The 18,507-nt window shown below is 37.9% G+C and overlaps 1 protein-coding gene across 4 annotated transcripts in view; it reads right to left on the bottom strand.

Annotated features, from left to right (window-relative positions):
* The window catches only part of TULP4 (TUB like protein 4), a 141,360-nt gene that overhangs the window by 26,614 nt on the left and 96,239 nt on the right, over positions 1 to 18,507 (bottom strand). For all 4 annotated transcript variants that reach the window (XR_007375486.1, XM_048937994.1, XM_048937995.1 and 1 more), the window contains exons 5-7: positions 13,933 to 14,113; positions 11,365 to 11,499; positions 7,346 to 7,512 (exon numbers count right to left, since the gene is read on the bottom strand). Coding sequence is in view for 3 of the 4 variants with exons in the window: in XM_048937994.1 (XP_048793951.1) it covers positions 7,346 to 7,512; positions 11,365 to 11,499; positions 13,933 to 14,113 (483 nt within the window). In the remaining variant the exon portion in view is untranslated. The remainder of the gene's footprint in view (positions 1 to 7,345; positions 7,513 to 11,364; positions 11,500 to 13,932; positions 14,114 to 18,507) is intronic.

An 18,507-nucleotide genomic window follows, 5' to 3' on the forward strand; every position in this document is an offset into this window, starting at 1 on the left:
TGATTTCCCCAAGAATTGCATTTCAGCATGGGCAGAACTATCTACCTAATAGTTATTGTGGGATCCAAACCACGTCTGTCTGGTCGTGTTTGATCAATTAAAGCTTATCTATAAACAAGGTGAGGGAATAAACAAATGTATGACTTTGCACAAAAATGTTTATTTCTTGCACAGAGTTTCACAGCAGAACAGATTATTAACAGATTATACTATCCCAGCTATCATAATTCAATACATCAAACCCAGACAGGCCTCTGCTCAACCAGTTATTTGAGTCAAATGAAACTATTTCTGCCCTCAGATTAGAGCACAGAGAGGAGCAGATAGCACCAGTGCAAGAACCTCTGTAATCATAAATGCATTCCCAAAGAAAAGCTTTTTCAGTAGCTTTGAAATGTTGGGTGGGTCCTTTGGCAATAAAGCACTGTGGAGCTAAGAATGAGCAAAAAGCCAGATGCCAAAAGGGACTGCTTCATGGCATGATCTCATCTGTTTCCCAGCAGACAACCATAACTCAGCCATTTTTTAACTTTTCTAGGCTTGATCCCATTGGTTAGGCATTTTTAGCATACGTTTATGTAAACAATACGTACAAGCAGGTGTACATTCAAATGCACACATACACATAATACCTACAAGGGATGAACTGCTTGCATCATGACATTTGTACTCTTTCTTTGTATATTTAGCCTCCCATACACCTCATGTTTTACTCTTAACATTCTCAGTCTTGGCAAAGGGCATTTACACAATGTTGGTTTGCGTTTGCTTACTGATTCACCAGGCATGCTTTGCCTCCATTTTCTATAGAATGCTCAGACCCCCAGTATCCCTCAAGTCTAATATCCAGCAACACTTCATTTACGGGGAAGGTCTAGGATTTCAGATGAGGTTCATGAAAAATTAGAGCATAACTAAATGCCTGGGGAAATAAGAAGATCACCCAAATGTCAGATATGACCTGACCTTTAAATGTACTGCTCCAACAATATTTCTCAATAATGAGGTTTCCCACTCCTTCCCTTGAAGGACAGGGACATGAATCAATTACCACTGCAAGACAATCATTAGTTGGCTACAGCACTGACTTCAAACACTTGAGGAAAAGCGATTGATCTGCAGTGTTCAATGCAAAAGTATTGTTCCTTATAAAGCATCTGCTTATTTCCATTATTTTAGTAAACAAGGAAGGAAAAGGTGTCGATACAGATACTGCAGACTCCAAGAAAGTGGAATTTTATTTTCCACGGCTGCACACGTGTTCATTTCTTCTAGGAACAAGGAAATGCAGCTGGACATATAACTTCTAATGATAATTTCTAATCTCCCTTTGCAGTTAAGTCAGGTGTTGAAAGATCTTAGCACAAAGTATAAAGACCTGAGTGAGTTCCTGATTTAGATGCAAACATGAAAAAAAAACAACAAAAGAACAACAGAACAAACGTCAAAAGAACTCAGCTTTGTATATTAGAAATAATGAAGAACAAAAAACGTAATGTTTTATCAGGAGAAATATTGTCTGAAAACACATCTCAAAAACCAGTCAACAAGTTCTATTATCATTCTTTTCAGAGTGGATTTGAAAGTCTCTCTTACAGGAAAAAACACAATTTAAAAACTTTTCATCACTCGTATAAAGTTGAGTCAAGGAGAACACCATGCAGGGTGCTTCTTGTTGCATCTCTTGAGTTCAGAAGTTCTAAGGTCAGGGGACCTTAGGACCCTTGACTACTGGAAGTCCCACTGGTAATGAGATGAACAAAGGCAGATATTTCAAGGCAGAAGATCCAGGAAAAGGGGATTTTCTCAGGAGAAGAAACCAAAATGCAGAACTGTATCCAGTCAATGGTACGTATGGTACCAATGGTACGTACAAAGTAGAAACTCTAGCTAGAAACTGCCTGCTTTCTCTCAATGTAAGTGCTATTGTGGAGATACACATTTTGTCTTTCCCTCTGCTTTTATTTCAGAGAAATCAGAAGGTAGAATGGCTAATTGCCCATCTGGCTCTCAGGAATTTTGTGCACGCATCTCTGTACTGCTCCAGAGTTCAAGGATAACTACTGGAAACAGTGCAACTTCTTCATTCTTTTGTTCCTATGTTTACAATGGGAATAATACTAACTAAGAGAACTGATGATGATAAAAGCAGCAAGTTCCATGACCTCACCAAAAACTGTATTACTTAAATTATTTTTTCATGCAGCAAACTCTTATTTGATTTGCAAATGTTTCTTATATCCTCTGCTTTTACAGTGATTTTTTTTGTTTTTGTTTAGATTTCAGTACAAATGTGAGAATCCATCTTCACAGAATGAGGCTGTTCTCAGCCAAATATGGCTAGACAGAACCCATTTTGCAGTCCTGATCACAATCCATTTGTGCGGCAGTCAGAGATGATCTCATGGCCTATTTGTAAAACATTAAGGTCCTTATTGAAATCCCAAAGAATGTTAGGCCAGCTAGTTCTGAGCCGCTGCTCCTGTTTATCTTTCTGTAACAAATTAAATTCTCCAAAATTTTGGTGCCATCCAATGTCTACTAAATGAGACTCATTTCAGGTGATTGAAAACAAACGGCAATGTTAATTCAGAAGCAGTAAACCTGAACACGGTATGTGAAATTAATGGAGACAAAGTAAGCAAAGTTAGCTCAGCTGGGGAACATAACAGACAGCCTCTTCCTCTCACAGTCCTTTTGATCTGAATTTAACCTAAAATTGTGCCTCTTTTCTCAGGCCTTAGTAAAATGAATTCTACACAATTACCAGATTTCTGCAGAAGCACACAGTCTTCCATCTAACTGTTCAGGTGCCCAGAAGTTTCCAGCAAAGAAGCAGCCTGTGAAACGTCACAAGGGCTTCTACTGATAGCAGTATGGTTAGAGCAAGCAGGTCTTCTCAAAGGCAGCTGGAAACCTCTCCCATAAAGATGTAGACTTTGGTATACTGCTTTGAATTAGGGTCTAAAAATATTGCACTAAGAAAAATGTGACTACACTTTTACTGCATCTGACTTTCTTGCCCACACATACAGCAGCTCAATAGGAGACATGCTGGGCTCAACCTGCTCTCATCTTCTTCAATGCAATCTTCGTGTAATCTGTTCATACAGCAATTACATAATGAGATAAAATTATAATCTAACCTTCTTTAGGATTATAAATTTGAGATGAGATCAGTACCAGGGTTTTGCATGCTCTTGTTCCCCTGGATATATGAGAAAGAAAATTATAAAAAGCAAAGGAACCGAAATAGAAATAACAAATCTGAACCAACAAACGGGATAACTTCACGAATCTGGTGAAGTTGGTAGACAGACATTTTTTAAGTGGGACTGCAGGAGACACCTGTGTTTAAAGTCCAGAGACAGAAGACAGAAAGTAGCTTTATCCACTCAGAAGTAAGCTTTCTGACAGCAGGTATTGTTAGCTGATATAATAAAAAACCCTGTCTGATTCTCAGATGAGAAATTCAGAAGTGACATAACTCAGACGCAGCATTTCCCATAACCGATTTTAGCAAGACTGCAAAACAGCCTTGGCCACTTACTGTTAGTCCCATACTTGCTTCGTGCCAGGAGAAAGTTATGAGGTTTTAATAAAAAACATAAGAAATAAACATTCTTCTGATTAAAAAATTATAACCAGCAAGGCAGCCTGCAGTTTTAATCAGTGTTTTAAGTGCTGCGAAAGCAAGGCCATGAATAAACTGCCAGCTAGAAGAACTGGGCACAGTTTTAGTTCATCAGGTTAATATTTGTGTACATGAGAGCAAAAACAGTAATTACTAAGATTTACAGAAATTGATAATGTGTTTGTATCAAATCAATAATCACTATTCTCTGGAATATGAACTCAGTTTTGATATAACTGCTTCCAGTAACATTAAAGTCTAGTGTAACTTTCCAAAGGGACTTGAGATTTTTTGTTTGCACTACATTCTGCAAACATATATTGCAAATATATATTGCTAATATATTGCAGAATGTCAGGCTGAAGTCCCAGCACAGAGAGCTCTATCATTCTGTTTATGAATATTATTTTTCATACAAAGCTACAGTGTTCATTTGGATACTTCTAAACAAGCGTGATTTCCCTACCTAGGGTTTTACAGTCAGCAAACTAGGTTTATGAACCATAAAATCCTACACTGAAGGTGCTTAGGAGAGTTAATCAAATGATATGGAGGATGGCAAAAACATATTGAGGCTGGAGGAGAAGGTGGCATACAAAACACCTTGAAGGGAACCATGACAACAGCCATCATCAGGATCAGCAAACTGCAGTACCCAAATTTATTTTACAATAGAGTTTGAAGTGCCTTTGTGTTAGGTAATGTACCAGCCAAGTTACATTTAAATCCCACATCAGTTTTAGACTGAGTTTTACTATGAACAATTTATAATTTCTTGTTTCCTTAATACTCTTCCCAGATACACAGCACAAAGACAGTTGAGCACATTTTACTGATAACAGATTCAGACATCTGCTTTACCGAAGAGTTGGGACAGAGGGCAACAAAGAAACTCAGTTTGGCACCAGCAATCCACTACTTCCGATGTTCATCGTTGTTTTACTTCCTATGACCCTTAAATTTGGAAAAAATGCTCATTTTGAATAAATACGCTTTTCCAGTCAAACTGTTGCTTGCTTTGGAATAAACAGTTTTAGTACCAGAAGAGTTTGAGATGTGCAGATTCTTTTCTTCCATTTACTTTCAGTAACCAGCGATGAATTTTATGAAATACCATTACAAGGCTGATTGTCATTTTACATAAAATCAATGAATTTGCTCTGATGAATTTGTAATCAGACAAATTACCGGGACCTGACTCAGTAGCATATCTGCATACATATCCTTGGAGCAGATGCATGGAATAACAAGTTACCAGTGATATTTTTGCAACAGCATTTTTTATCTGGTTTTGCTAGTAAACCAAATACTTTGCAATGCTCTAGCGTACCTGGTACTTAGCTGGTAGCACTGTTAGACCAGAAATCAATTACACACAACAGTAAAGTCCACATGAGCAGATACAGGTGCCTTTCTGAAATATCTCCTTCACTTCCTCCTGCAGCTGAGTTAAATACGAACTTAAGTGCAATAAATAAAGAAAATAAACACTGACAAATGACAGGAAAGGAGTGGCTCTACTTCTAGGCAAGCTTATGCACACAAGTTTTTAATTAACATAAATATATCAGTTGGAATATTTTTAGCACAGTTTCTCAAGGAAATAAGCATGATTGTTGTGTTAATGAGTGGTTTTCCACCTCTCTTTCACTTCTATCCTTGTTCTGAAGCGGTTGGCCAATAAAGAGGGGAAGATATCCATGATAATAAAAAACTGCAACTTTAGTGAAAGTTAGCAGCTGGAAAGAACAGAGGGGTTGGGGTTAATTATTTTCACTATGAAAAGTACTGTGGTATGAACTTAGCAGTAACCCACTCTGTATGACCTGTCCATTTGTTCAATGAGCATTCATGGGGAACAGCACTATGAATGGTGTTAATCTGGATGAGGGGATTGAACGCACCTTCAGTAAGTTTGCAGACAACACCAAATTGGGGGGAAGTGTTGATCTGCCTAAGAGTAGGAAGTCATACAGAGGGATCTGGAGAGACTGGATCAATGGCCTGAGGCCAATGGGATGAAGTACAAGACCAAGGAAATACTTCTTCTCCAAAAGAGTGGCAATGCCTTGGAAAAGGCTGCTTAGGGAAGTGGTGGAATCACCGTGCATGGAGGTGCATGTAATACTTAGGGACATGGTTTATTGATGCTAGTTGGACAGTTGGTCTAGATGATCTTAGAGATCTTTTCCAACCTTTCTGATCCTATGATCCTATTATTTAATAGGCAAAATAACTAACACTCATCAGCCACAACACATGCTCATTTTCCCCCTAGTGATTAAGCAGAGAAGGAAGGAGAAGAGACGGATGTATAAAAGGAAGTTGAAGGGATGTAAGAAGAACTAGAGGAAACGAAAGCATGGAGGTAAGAGAGAATCTGTGGTTGTTGGGAACAAAGTGGGGAGACAGCAGCAAGGCTGCACAGACATACATCTCAAGGCAATCTGTCCCAATCCATTCTACTGCTCAAACAACTTGATTTCACTGCTTGACACCCGAGTGTTGTACTGGTTCCACAGGTAACACAGACATACTGTATTCTGGAACTGAGTAACAGAATAAACTTTTTAACCTGGTCTGGGAGTAAGTATCACTGGTATAATGTTTTCTCCAGAAGAGATCCACTATGAATATGGGTGCACTATTTTGCTTGATAAACTATGTTTAAGATAATAAAACTGTGTACGTATATGTCCTTTAAATATCTAAATCAGCATTATTTAGGGTGGTTTTAGAAAACATTTTATATGTTACAAAACTAAAGAATTCTATCTAAATTAGAGTGCTAAAGCTAGTAAGCACAGGTTAATGCTAAATAAACATAAGTAAACACAAAAGCAGCCAATTTACTATGTCATCCTTTTATATCCATCTCAGCTTAGGGTACTGAAAAAGAAACAGTAATACATGATATCATCATTGATTATATGTAAACAACATTTTTTACCACTTTTTGATTTCGAAGTTGTTATGAATTATTTAAGTTTTTCTAGTAACTGTCAGAAATGAGAATGGAGTCATCCCTATTCTACAGAAAATGAGATAAACTGTAGAGTGACTTTCAGCTGTGTTCTGGAAGAACAATGAAGAGTTACAAACAGTTGTGCTCCTGAGCAGCATGTAGTCCATGTCCTTTTGATAGACAAGTAACATGACCAAAGTTACAGTGGAAGTCTGTACAGAAAGTGGAAACTGAAATAAGACATCCTGATTCTTCCTTGTCTGTCTGATGTCATAGCAAGCAAAATATTGCATCAGACCAACTGAACATACATGAGAAAATTATAGCAGTAACAAGAGCGTATAATCTTGATACTGGACTTGGATCATATTACACCAGTTCCTGGCTCTGCTACAACATCAAGCAAGTTACCTGGTTTTTTTTGCCCTCACTCACTTATCTGAGAAATAACAGAATTTCCCTTTTCTGTCTTGTCCACTTGTGGCCCAATGGTTTTAAGAAAAAGAACATTTCTCATTTTATATTTGCACAAGACCTAAGCACAGTGAGCCTTAGAATCAGATATATTCTTGGATGTTTACTGTAATACAAATAACAACTATGGAGCATTTTTATAGCATTGTTTTTTGGAATGCAGTAGGACATTTTACAATCCTTTTCAGATTACAAGTCTAAACCAAAAAAACAATGTATGAAAAGTATGCCAGAAAATCATTAAAAACTGATTTAAACAATCTCTCTCCTACCTGCACAGGTGTCTCCAGAGTGTAGATATGTTCCCCGCGCACGTTGTAGAACTTGACAAGCGCACTTTTCAACAGAGAACCATTGCCAAGTTCAACGAGTTGACACTGCTTCTCCATCCCTGCTACTGCAAGTAGGTCTCCTTGTGTGCACCACTGTACCACCACATCTGAAATTGCAAAGATAGTTGGCAATAACCTCTTATTAGAAACAACAGGAATCATTTTCCAGATGCACCCAAGTGATTTGAGAATCTGAATTATACTCTCGCAGGTTACGTAAGTATTTAAAACCCTAAATCTTTTCATCAAAATAGCAGCTAATGCGTTGTAAATGCACTTTTGAGAATGCCGCTTCCTTTTTATTTTGTGAACTGCAACAAAATGTGTAACAACTCACTAATCAATCTATTCCCGTGGAAGTGTAGAATGTAAGTTAGTGGTCGTTCCCAGGTATGTAACTACAAGAATTTAGCAGCGAGATTAAAACTAGTGAGGAAGATGAGCATAGCTTTGTGGTAAATAAGTGGAATCACTTTAATGCCCAGATAAATAACTCACTGAGTAGCAAAGACTGTTTGTCTGGAGAGGCCTACAGTGCAAAAAATCAGCATGTTTAGCAGTGCCTCACATTCTCACTGGCTGTAAATGTAACTTTTAGTATAACTCAACATCTGTAACATCAAGAATGAAAGACTTTTGGATTTTTCTCCATAAATACATATGGCCTCCATGTCACACATTTTCTTTCGACTTGACTTTGAAAATTTAATCCTCAGCCTAGCAGGAGTTTGCCAGAAGCACACAGGGATTGCTTAGTCTCTCATATACGTGGATATGAATATACATATCAGTTACTTCTACAGGCACCTCACAATGAGGAACATCCACAGTTTAATTTGGGGATGCTAATTTCAAATTGTTATATCTTCCAGCTCTTTGTCACACCAAAGCAGTACTTTGCGCTCCTGCTTGTGTTTCAGATGCAAATTTGCATGTACAAGGAATATTGAGCTAGTCTTTAAATCTTTTTACTCTTAAACCGGAGGTGAAAGGCAGCTATTTTGTGCTGAGACAAAGTGATGGTAAAGACAAAACTTTTGTGCTCTGGGATGCTCAATCTGCCAAGAACCTTTTGAAGATACTTGTGGGCGAGAAGCTGTCTTCAAATGAAGAAGCAGGAGAGAAATGCGAGTTGGCAAGAAGGATCTCAAAATTGTTTCAAGTTGTCAACTTGTCATTTTCAGGGACTTTTATGTGCAATTTAAAATGGTTTTGTATTTTTTCAACTTTCTGGTATTCCTCATGGGAATTATGCTTCTCATATACCAAGGGAAGGCACGTGTTTCTCAAGATATTTTTTTCACAGCTAGGCACTGCATGCTTCCTTTTTTTCCTGTTGGTCCTCAGCCCTCTAAGTAATCTACAATGGGATTTAATTAATCTCTTTCAGAGAGTCTGATGATGGGTGTTTCAGAAATCAATGACGCAGGCAGATCAACTCCATTTGTGTTAACTGGATTAACTAAACAACTACCAAAGTGAAATAGCAATCTCCTTCAGATAAATGTCTCCAAGCAAAACCTGAGTTGATCCCTACACCTAGAGGAAGAGGAGTAACTACTATGTTCAGCAGTTTTCTCTCTCAGTCAAAACTCCTAGAGCAAAGCTGTTGCGAAGGCAGCGAAGAGCTGGATGTCATTCACAGCATCCCCTGGGAACAGTATGGCTTCACAGCATGACACACCACCAATGGAGTCTTCAAAGACTACTGAAACTTGACATAAAACAGCTCAGTTGAGAAATGTGTCTCAGTGCAAGCTCAGAGATTAGAAATCAGATGGAGGATTCACGTAGTGTAATGGTCTGCAAGTGAATTAGTGGATCACAGTCATCTCTCATGGCAGGCATGTTTACAAGCCTTTAACAGAGAGCGCTCTAAACGTGCAACAGGTCTGCAGGTAGCAGTTGCAGCTAACCAGTATATTTAGCAGATGTAGTTCAGTGGTTCTGTAAGGATCAGCGCACTGAGAACCACTGAGTTAAAAAGCATGAAAAAGAAAACACACAGCTGAACGGTTCAAGAGCTCCACTAGACCTAACAAAACTTCCCAGAGTGTTTAAGCTGCATGAACAGAAGAACTTCCATTAACAAAACTCTCATCTAACAGCAGAAGTTTTTCTGCATCAATTTAATGTGAATATTTCCAGTAAAATTACAACTAAGCAAGCCAGTAGAACAGCAAAAATATTTTGGTATTGCATGAAAGAGTTTTATAGTTGTCTGCTTTAAAAATTTATTTAGTAGCCTACTGCAGCCTATGAAGACAATGCATCTGCTACAGAAACCACAATGCAGTACTTACAGATTTCAGACATGAATTGACTTACAATACTGGAAATCATTCAGTCTTAGCCGTGTTCAAAGTGGCTTCTGAGTATGGAGACTGTGCTGGGTGGAGTTGCATATTGTCGCACATGATAACAACCAACAAAATGACAGTTGCTTGTCAACATTTTTAATAAGAAGGTACAGAAAATGTGTATATCCATATAACAACTAAATGTAAAGTATTTTCCATAATGAAACTGTTAGCTTCAAAACAAGACAGAGATATCCCAAGCACCTTTCATTCTCACATGTTGCCAATCCAGCAAGATGTTGCACATTCTTCTACTGATGTCAATGATAAAGTCCAGTTTACAATCCATAGATATATTTTACTGTAACTTGCTAGAAGAAGGTGATGTAATTAAGGAATCTTTTTCCATTAGTTAAAATCAATGGGGAAAGAGAAACAGGACAAACATCCTCATCAAGATGGAACCCCACAGGACTAAACAAAGAACAAGATGGGTTTGTTTCTCCTGGTTCTAGCAAGAAGCGCAGACTAGATGACAACTGAAAACTACTTATCTGATCTAATATAATTTCATAGTGATGCTGGGCACACAACCTGCTGTCTATTACAAGAGCTTCTCTATATTGGTTTCAGTTTCCCAGATTTAAAGTAGCTTTTTTGGCAAAAGAAGTTTTCTGGATCATAGGATTGCCTCAGGAAGCTACTTTTTGCCAGACCACATACTTCTTGGTTTGGGATAGACAGAAGCTATCCCCTATTGGAGTGGGATAGAATTCTCCAGTGTGATGTTATATTCCTCTGCATATCTGAACACCCCAAAACTACTGCGATGGTGTTAGGATAACCTTTCACCAACGATATTATACTGTTACAAAACAGCTAAGGATTTGCTCTGACAGCTAAATTTTCTCTTATTTTGCATCTAATATAAAACTGATTTACCTGTAGAGACAAAAAAAAAAGAAAGGAGCCTATTTTTAACCGTGTGCTTATGTGTCTTAGTGAATTAAAACTTGTCCGCAGGCAAAATACCATAAATTGCCAGCACTGACACCGCTGGAAAAATAAAGGACTTTTTGGTAAGTAAGATCAGTAAAGATTTCAATGTAAATAAACATTTTACATGGAATACTGATCTTACAAACATTAAAGTATATCATTTAGCAAGATGTACAGTAATAATCAGTGAAATTTTCCTTCTCAGAATAACTTGCCTGTTGGTAAATAACAATCCTAGCAAGTTTCCAAAATTTGTAAGACATGAGAAAGAGCATTCTGATTCTTATCTGATTGCTAAAAGCATGGGAAGAGACATTGTGAATTAAAGATGAACACAATGTTAATGTGAGAGGGCCATTTCACACAAACAAACAAACTTATTAGCACATGCAGCTGAAAAATGGCAAACAGATCAGTTTGCTCTGCAAAGCTGCCATAAAAACATGATCTAAAAAATTTAAACATTTAAAAAAAACCACAAAACAAGCATTTCTTTTCCACCAGCAGGTGTCAGTGCTGATAACGGCAATACAAGCGGCTGAGCTCTGGCTGCATAAGAGCTGGGTTAGAAGACAGACACAAAAAGGTAACCTACAGATACATAATTCAAAGTACAAGTAAAACAGAGCATAGAACGGGGTGAAAATTTTTCCTTTTTACCTTTCAACCCTGAGCGGATGATAGTAGGAGACAAGTCATCATAATTGTTCATTAAACTGATGTCTCCCGACGTGAAGCTGACGGTCAGTAGCGGCTTGGTGTTCTGCACTGGGACTGGATATGTAGCTGGTCCATCTGCAAGCACAAGGTTGTGGAGTGAGCGAAAAGTAAGCAACCAGAAACAATTACATCGAGGCTGAGAGGGACTGTACTTAGGCTTATTCTCATCAGTAGTGGTTCAGAATCTTGAACTACCTGCTTATTTCTGCAATGTCTGTAAGCAAAAGCAAAGCAGATACAGCAAGTTAATTTGTCTGCTTCTATGAAGCCACAGTATTTTTTCTCTTCACTTTTTCACTGCAGCACACCCCAAATGATTTACGGATCTTCTGTTAAGTTACCCAAGGATGGTCTTCTACCCTTCTCTACTGTCAACTGCCCAGAGTTGAAAGTCAATGCTTTGGAAAGTTTCCTTGGGTCCCAAGCTGAAAAACAGCATAATAAACACTATCATCACGCCAAAAGCTACTTGTTAGATAAATTTCCTGCTTGGGCAAGTAATGGGGACTCCTCCTGAAGTCACTAGAGACTTTGTAACATCTTCTAAGAGAACATACTGACCTTTCACAAATTGCTGTATTTTAAATGTTAAGAGCTAGGAAGCAGCATGAAAAATTATGTGCACAACAGGATTCAACAAGCTCAAAAGTGAAGATGAGATCAAATTAATACTTTACTTTCAAAAGTATTTCTATAAAGCCTCTGTTTCCCTGGGCTTATTTTTCAGCATTCGTTGAAATTCACTTGTTCAAATACTTAATGACCAACATTACCATCTGTAGCATTCACTATTTAACTCCATTTTGTTTACAAGGCTTAAGAGGAGACAGTGCTGGATCCTGTTAAAGTGTTGCTCTCAATGCATGACCAGCACATTCTCAGTCATCAAAAATGGCAAAGACATTTAAGAGTAGTATTGCTTCCTGAACCTGCAAAAAGTCAATCAAAAAGCACCTCAGAGAATGATGTCTAGTAATTAGCTGTGTGTGTGTATGTAATTTGGTAAAAGAAACTCATCGAACTTGCTGTCCTTCCTACACTTCTGTGTGAGTCAAAGGCTTGTCACCTTTGAGAGGTTTACGCTGCATCTGCTCTAAAGAAAACAAATCATGTTTGGGTAATCATTAAAAGCAGACTTGTAGGCTTGTAATGAGTCCACCCACCCTGATTGACTCAGAAAAAGCTATCACATTTGGATCATTTGAGCTCTCATCTGCGTACTCTGCAATTTCACCATCCTCCAACTGGATTTCAAAGGTATTATAAAAATTCAATGTTATTCCTTGTCTTGCATTAGGAGCTTGCTAGGAAATTTGAAGGTTTGTGGGTTTTTTTTCCTACTAAAGCAATCAATCTCACTCATTACCAAGAGTCAGGCGTTAAAGCCAAAACAAAACTCAGGTCAAAAGATGCTAGCATGTTTTTCAGATGATTACATTCCCTACCAGTATTTGCTAAATATATGTTTATCATACTGATGTGCATATAAGTGATTCTGAAAAAGATATTTTTGGACTGAGTCCAAATGAAAACTAAAACTGCAAGTGTCCCCAGTTCAGTGGTTCATATCTGAGATGCAGATTCAGAATCATTTCTAGCTATTATGTATTCAAATCTTTATTGTGCAATCATTGTTGCCTTAATCCTTTCATAGCTTATTTGTAGAATAATCAACAGCATTTACAAAAAGAAGTGATGACCATATCCTACCCCATACTGTGTACACATGGTAGCTGATAGGTCTTTGCTATTTATGATTTCCAAAGAGTTTAAAACCAAAACACTTTGCCCAAGGAGTTTTATACTTAAGGGTCATGATGGATTTCTTCCAGACTCTCAAAAACTGGCAATGTGTTCAGAAGTACAGGAATTAGTAATTTCAGGCAGCCCCAGTCACCCTCCATCTACCCCATGTAGTTGCAGGACATATTTTTGTAACCACCCCTATATGAAATTTATTGAGCTCTTTGTGTCAGTACTATCAAGGATGGAACTACAATGGTGAGTATTATCTCTGCTTCACAGGATTTCTTTAAAATTAAAGATGCAGTACCTTCTGCCATGTCTAGTACTGTTATCTTTTCAGACAAATATATATAATATAAAAAATAATGCATTAACTTTTGTGACTGCCCTCTACCTACTATGGACCTTAGCAATATCTCACATGTGCTTATCAGTGACATCTGATGGGCCCCTATCTACTTTTTCCACTTGGCCTCACTAAAAAACTTTTCAGTTTTGTGCTGTTACCTCATTGTGCAAATGGAGGCAAAGCAGCATGGCTGAGGTGTGTATTGTAGCATGCCATATTGGCAGAGTTGGGATGCACCCACTCCCTCATAACAGTATTCTGGTCCACCCCCGATTCTACCTCAAGAGCAATGCATCATCTTTTGTCTTCTACCTGCTTGAAACCACAGCCATCCATTTCAGTACAACATGACTAATCCCTGGTGTTCACAAGTGCCAGCACAGTTGAAAGAGAAGGACATGCAAGGAACCTACCCTGTGGTGGGGAATAGTCATCCGAATCTGTGTCGCTCTCACTGCTGTCTTCCACCAGGAAGCTGGGGTAGTTCCAGGACATGCTGAGGATGCCATCCGACTCGTGAAGGAGCACATGGGCCAGCATTCGCCCATGGCAGTCCATGACAATAACCTGACCATCAGCAGTGCCAAACAGAACCTGAAAATAACAAAACAGACCTGAATCCCATCAGAGGTCAGTGACTGGACCGTTCTTCGAATGCATCTTTCAGATAGCTTGCTATGCTGGAAATGAATTGAAAGTAAAGCAGACAAGGGTTTTAACTGGTGCCACAACAGGACACTGCAGCCCATCAAAGATGTACACAACAAATGAAGTCAAAGCGGCAAAATCAAATTTGTGTGGATTATCAAGAAGTCACTGCGCTTTGTGTCCCTTATGTGCAGGAGTTAAAGCAGTTTCCACTAACTCAGAGTCAGCTGACATAGCAGGGGGATTGGAAGTGGATAATGATTGAAGTCCCTTACAACCCAAGCCATTCTACAATTCTATGACATGGGAGAAAATTTTATGCCCAGTTAATATTTATGGGAAGAGTAGCAAACGGTGAGGAAGACTACATGAGACCTTGCTGGAGCTTCTGAGTGAGGTAGCACAGAGAAAGAATGTACGAGACAACTGCCACAGTTGCTTGACTACATATCTCAAAAAAAAAAAAAACCCACCAAAAAAAGCCCATGGATGCTTACTTGAGGGCAGATAGGGGATCAAGAAGTGATATGGTCAGTTCCTAAAATCAGTGAGCAAGTTTCACAGTGGGATTCGTTTTGTTTACTTTAGTATGAGCCATTACAGTTTATCTGAAGTTGGTCTTCACCACCACTAAAGTGAGTTGGCAGAAGGGCTACCACAGGTTCTACAGTATTCTTGGCTTATAGAGACATTTCTAAAATTAGTGGCAGAAAACATTCCATCGGTTATAACAATATCAAAATGCACAGCTGACAAATATGAGATCCTAGCAGATCAAACAGCTCATGAGAAACAGCTGAATAGAAGAGGACAGGTTATTCAATTGATGAGCAGAAAGAAGGTGGGAGACTGTCTTCCAAAACTAGAGGCAAAAAGCAAAACAATCACTCATCTGAAAGAAGATTATTACAGCCCAACAGGAAGGCAATACATTATATGCTCAGGAAGGGTAAAGAAAAACTTCCATCCACCATTTCAAACACAAAATGCACAAGGCAAGTTTTTCTTTGTGCTCTTAAACTGTAGCCAATGTGTCTGACTGAAGTCTGACTGGAACGTACAATTTCTTTTTAACGAATATTTTTTGTCTTCAGGTTTTGAATGAGTTAAGATCCTGCATATTTGGTGAATTAAAAAAAAAAAACAAAAACATCAGAAAATAAGGTTTAATATATCCACCAAATGATAAATGCAATAGCCAAGGCTTCTGCTGCTACCACATAATTCCATGCCAGACAAATATATTTTAAAGCAAGTTTAAAGGGATTCATCAACTTGAAAGCTAGTCAGCATTTAAAAGGAAGCTAAAAGGAAGGTTAAATCTTATACTTGCCCTTCAGTCTGCTACATATTTTTGGTTTTATAATCACACCTTCATATAATGTAATTTCTCAGTTGTCATGTTAAATAACCATACAAACTGAAGGGCCAAACGCCTGCATTTTGGAAAGAAAATGTCCAAACCACAGGTCTCCTCATTTCTCTGTGAATAGGCATGTAAATGTAAGATTCTACCAATTATATCCCCAGATCAAGAATTCATCTAGCCTCGTATCTTATCTCTAACAGCGAACAAGTGTTTGAGGAAAAGTACAGGATGTACTGAACAAACACTTCACCTGCACACTTACGCAGCTTCAGACAAAAAGTACTGCTGCTTCTTTGTTTAAAGCCTGCTGATGATTTCACTGTCTAATCTTCACTTAATACTTTAAGAAATATGGGATAATTGTTCCTGCTTATTAACATTCTCAGCATTGGTCACAATTTTATAGATATCTATTATTGAATCCCTTAGACATCTGAAGAATCACAGCTTACTTAGTATCTGTGTCCCTGTACAGTTGTTATTCAAAGCCTCAAATTACCCTTCCTGACCTCTGCTACAGTTACTCCACCTTTCTTCCAAGACATGGTGACAGACTTGCAGCATTCAGACTGTACATTTGTATCAGATTGTATCAGATATACCCCATGTACTTTCCCGCTGTTAGTTATTTCAACTGCTTTTAGAACCACAATCAATGCATAACCACTTTCACTGACTACTTTCTAGCTCTCTACAAAATAAACTTCTCCGAAGCCAAAAACCGTACAAGCTGTCATGCTAGCTTCTCGTACTAGTTTCAACCTTCTCTATAGGCTTTGGATTATTATTTTTTTTAACAATTTCCTAAAAGTTTTATAATTGCAAAATATCTAGTTAAAGAAGTAAGACTATTTTTTTCCCAAAAATATCAGTATAGCAGTTCTGTCTCCTAAAATTCTGCAGAAATATTTTATAATTGGGTAGAAAAAAATGTTGGGACTCATTACCTGGAGTTCATTCTAAAGCTAATTTTTTTGAGTAGCACTAGCCTTAATACATTTAAAATGACAAACTTCTATGTTAATTTCTAACTCAGACCAGAACAGCTGCATGCAGGCATCTTAATTCTTGCACTAAAGATAGCTCTCTAGCCACCAGGAATTATCAGAAGGTACTCCTCATCTCTTAGCCAGGTTTCAAGAAGCAGCATAAGTTTTCAGGTTACTGTAGCAATACAACTTTTAAGATGAAAGCCTCTATCAGGCTGATAATTCTGCTGGCTGAACTCCTGCTGAAGCCGTATAAATGTCTACTGGTGTTACCATCCATAACATTAGCCAAGCTATAAATGCCATATTCAAGCTAAGTATGTCAGATGAATAAAATTCTCTTGACCTTCAGAAAAAAGGTCAAGCCACAGAGTATACCTGAAGGATCCAATGGGAAAATTAAATGGCTGTATTTTAGCTGCATACATTCATATTTTTACAGATAATTGCAGACCTACAAGGTCTGATGAAATGTTGGAAAAAAAGGAATGTGCAAGTCATAGTGACTTGTTCAGATACAAAAGCTAAACAGCAATTTAAAAAAATCCCAAGTACTTATTTTGTAGTTCTTTAGCTTTTTATCCCATTCTTTCTCTTCTTGTCTCCTTTCCTTTTGTACTGCTCATTATTTCAGTTATTACTGCACGCATTACCACTTGTAGAATTGCATTTGATGAATAATATGAAATCTGATAGCAAAACACCTTAAATCATCCATACATTTAAAGTGTGACTCAGACACAAAACGAAAATACAGTATTTCCTTACAAAACACATCAGACATAATGAATCCTATACTGCAGTGAAGCTGTAGCTGATTAAAGGTTGTAGAAATGCAGAAAACAAAAGAGCTACCATTTCTTGAGCAGCCTTCAGTGGTGCCCTGATGCTTTACTCTTTGAAAGGAAAACTGTTAGAAATGATTGGGGCCATTCACACACAGTTTTCTAAACATACTCAGAGCTGAAAGCTGGGTTAAGTCCTGAAAAAGAGGTGTCTGGGTTCCTCATGAAACTCATCCCTGTGTTAATTCCTACTCACAACAAATCTGGAAAACACCCTTCTATGAAATCTACGGACTTCTTAGTCTCTGTGGTAACTTACCTTGTACTTCACAAGCTAGCTTTGGTAAATAAAATGGGGTCTCATTAGTATTAATTAACAATTAACCTTGAAATTATAATTTAAGATTACAATCCGCTTAAATTCCCATTTCAAAAAGTCTTCAATTTGCAGCCTGAAATGTACGAATTCCTATAAGAACCATGGTAATCAAGAGATGGGTTATTCTGCTCCCAAGTTATTTTTTTCATGAAGAGATGAATATTAGAAGAGATGAGTAGCTAAATAATTCAGACCATGAGGAGCAACTTGAACCTGTTCAGTGACTTCACTGAGTGTGTATCTGTTGTGCTGAACTGCTACTATTCCCATCAAGTCTGCTGAGATGCATCTGGAGCAGATACTGTGTTAGTATAAATGTTTTGGCAGCCCTGAAACCTACAAAGCTACATATATAAGAGCAATCAAAAATCTAGCAACCTGAATGTTCAGCTCAAGAGTCCCACTGCTTCATAAGACAACTACAATTTACTAGATGTTATGCTATTTTGGAAAAAAATATATTTTGCTTCTTAATTTGGTTTAATGTACATAAATTGAACTCATCAACAGTAAGTATGCACCTACCCCAGAGGCAAAGGGGTAGACTCCACCATCTCACCACATCTGATTACAGGCAGCAGCTGAGAAAAGTCTATACATCATAATTTCTTTGTCAGTTAAGCTGTGTTAACTTATATCTGCAGAAAAACCAGCCACTGCATCTTAGCCTGTCCTCATTGTCCATATAAGTTTTGCAAAACTACAGCCATTTTGACTATTACAGTAACAGTATAATCCAATCCCAATAATAATACATTTGATAACTTTGTATATGTATGAGGAAGAAGACAACTATTTTCAACCTAAGATTTGAGTTC

The sequence above is a fragment of the Lagopus muta genome, chromosome 2 (genome assembly GCF_023343835.1).
Source record: "Lagopus muta isolate bLagMut1 chromosome 2, bLagMut1 primary, whole genome shotgun sequence".
In the NCBI taxonomy this organism is placed as follows: domain Eukaryota; kingdom Metazoa; phylum Chordata; class Aves; order Galliformes; family Phasianidae; genus Lagopus; species Lagopus muta.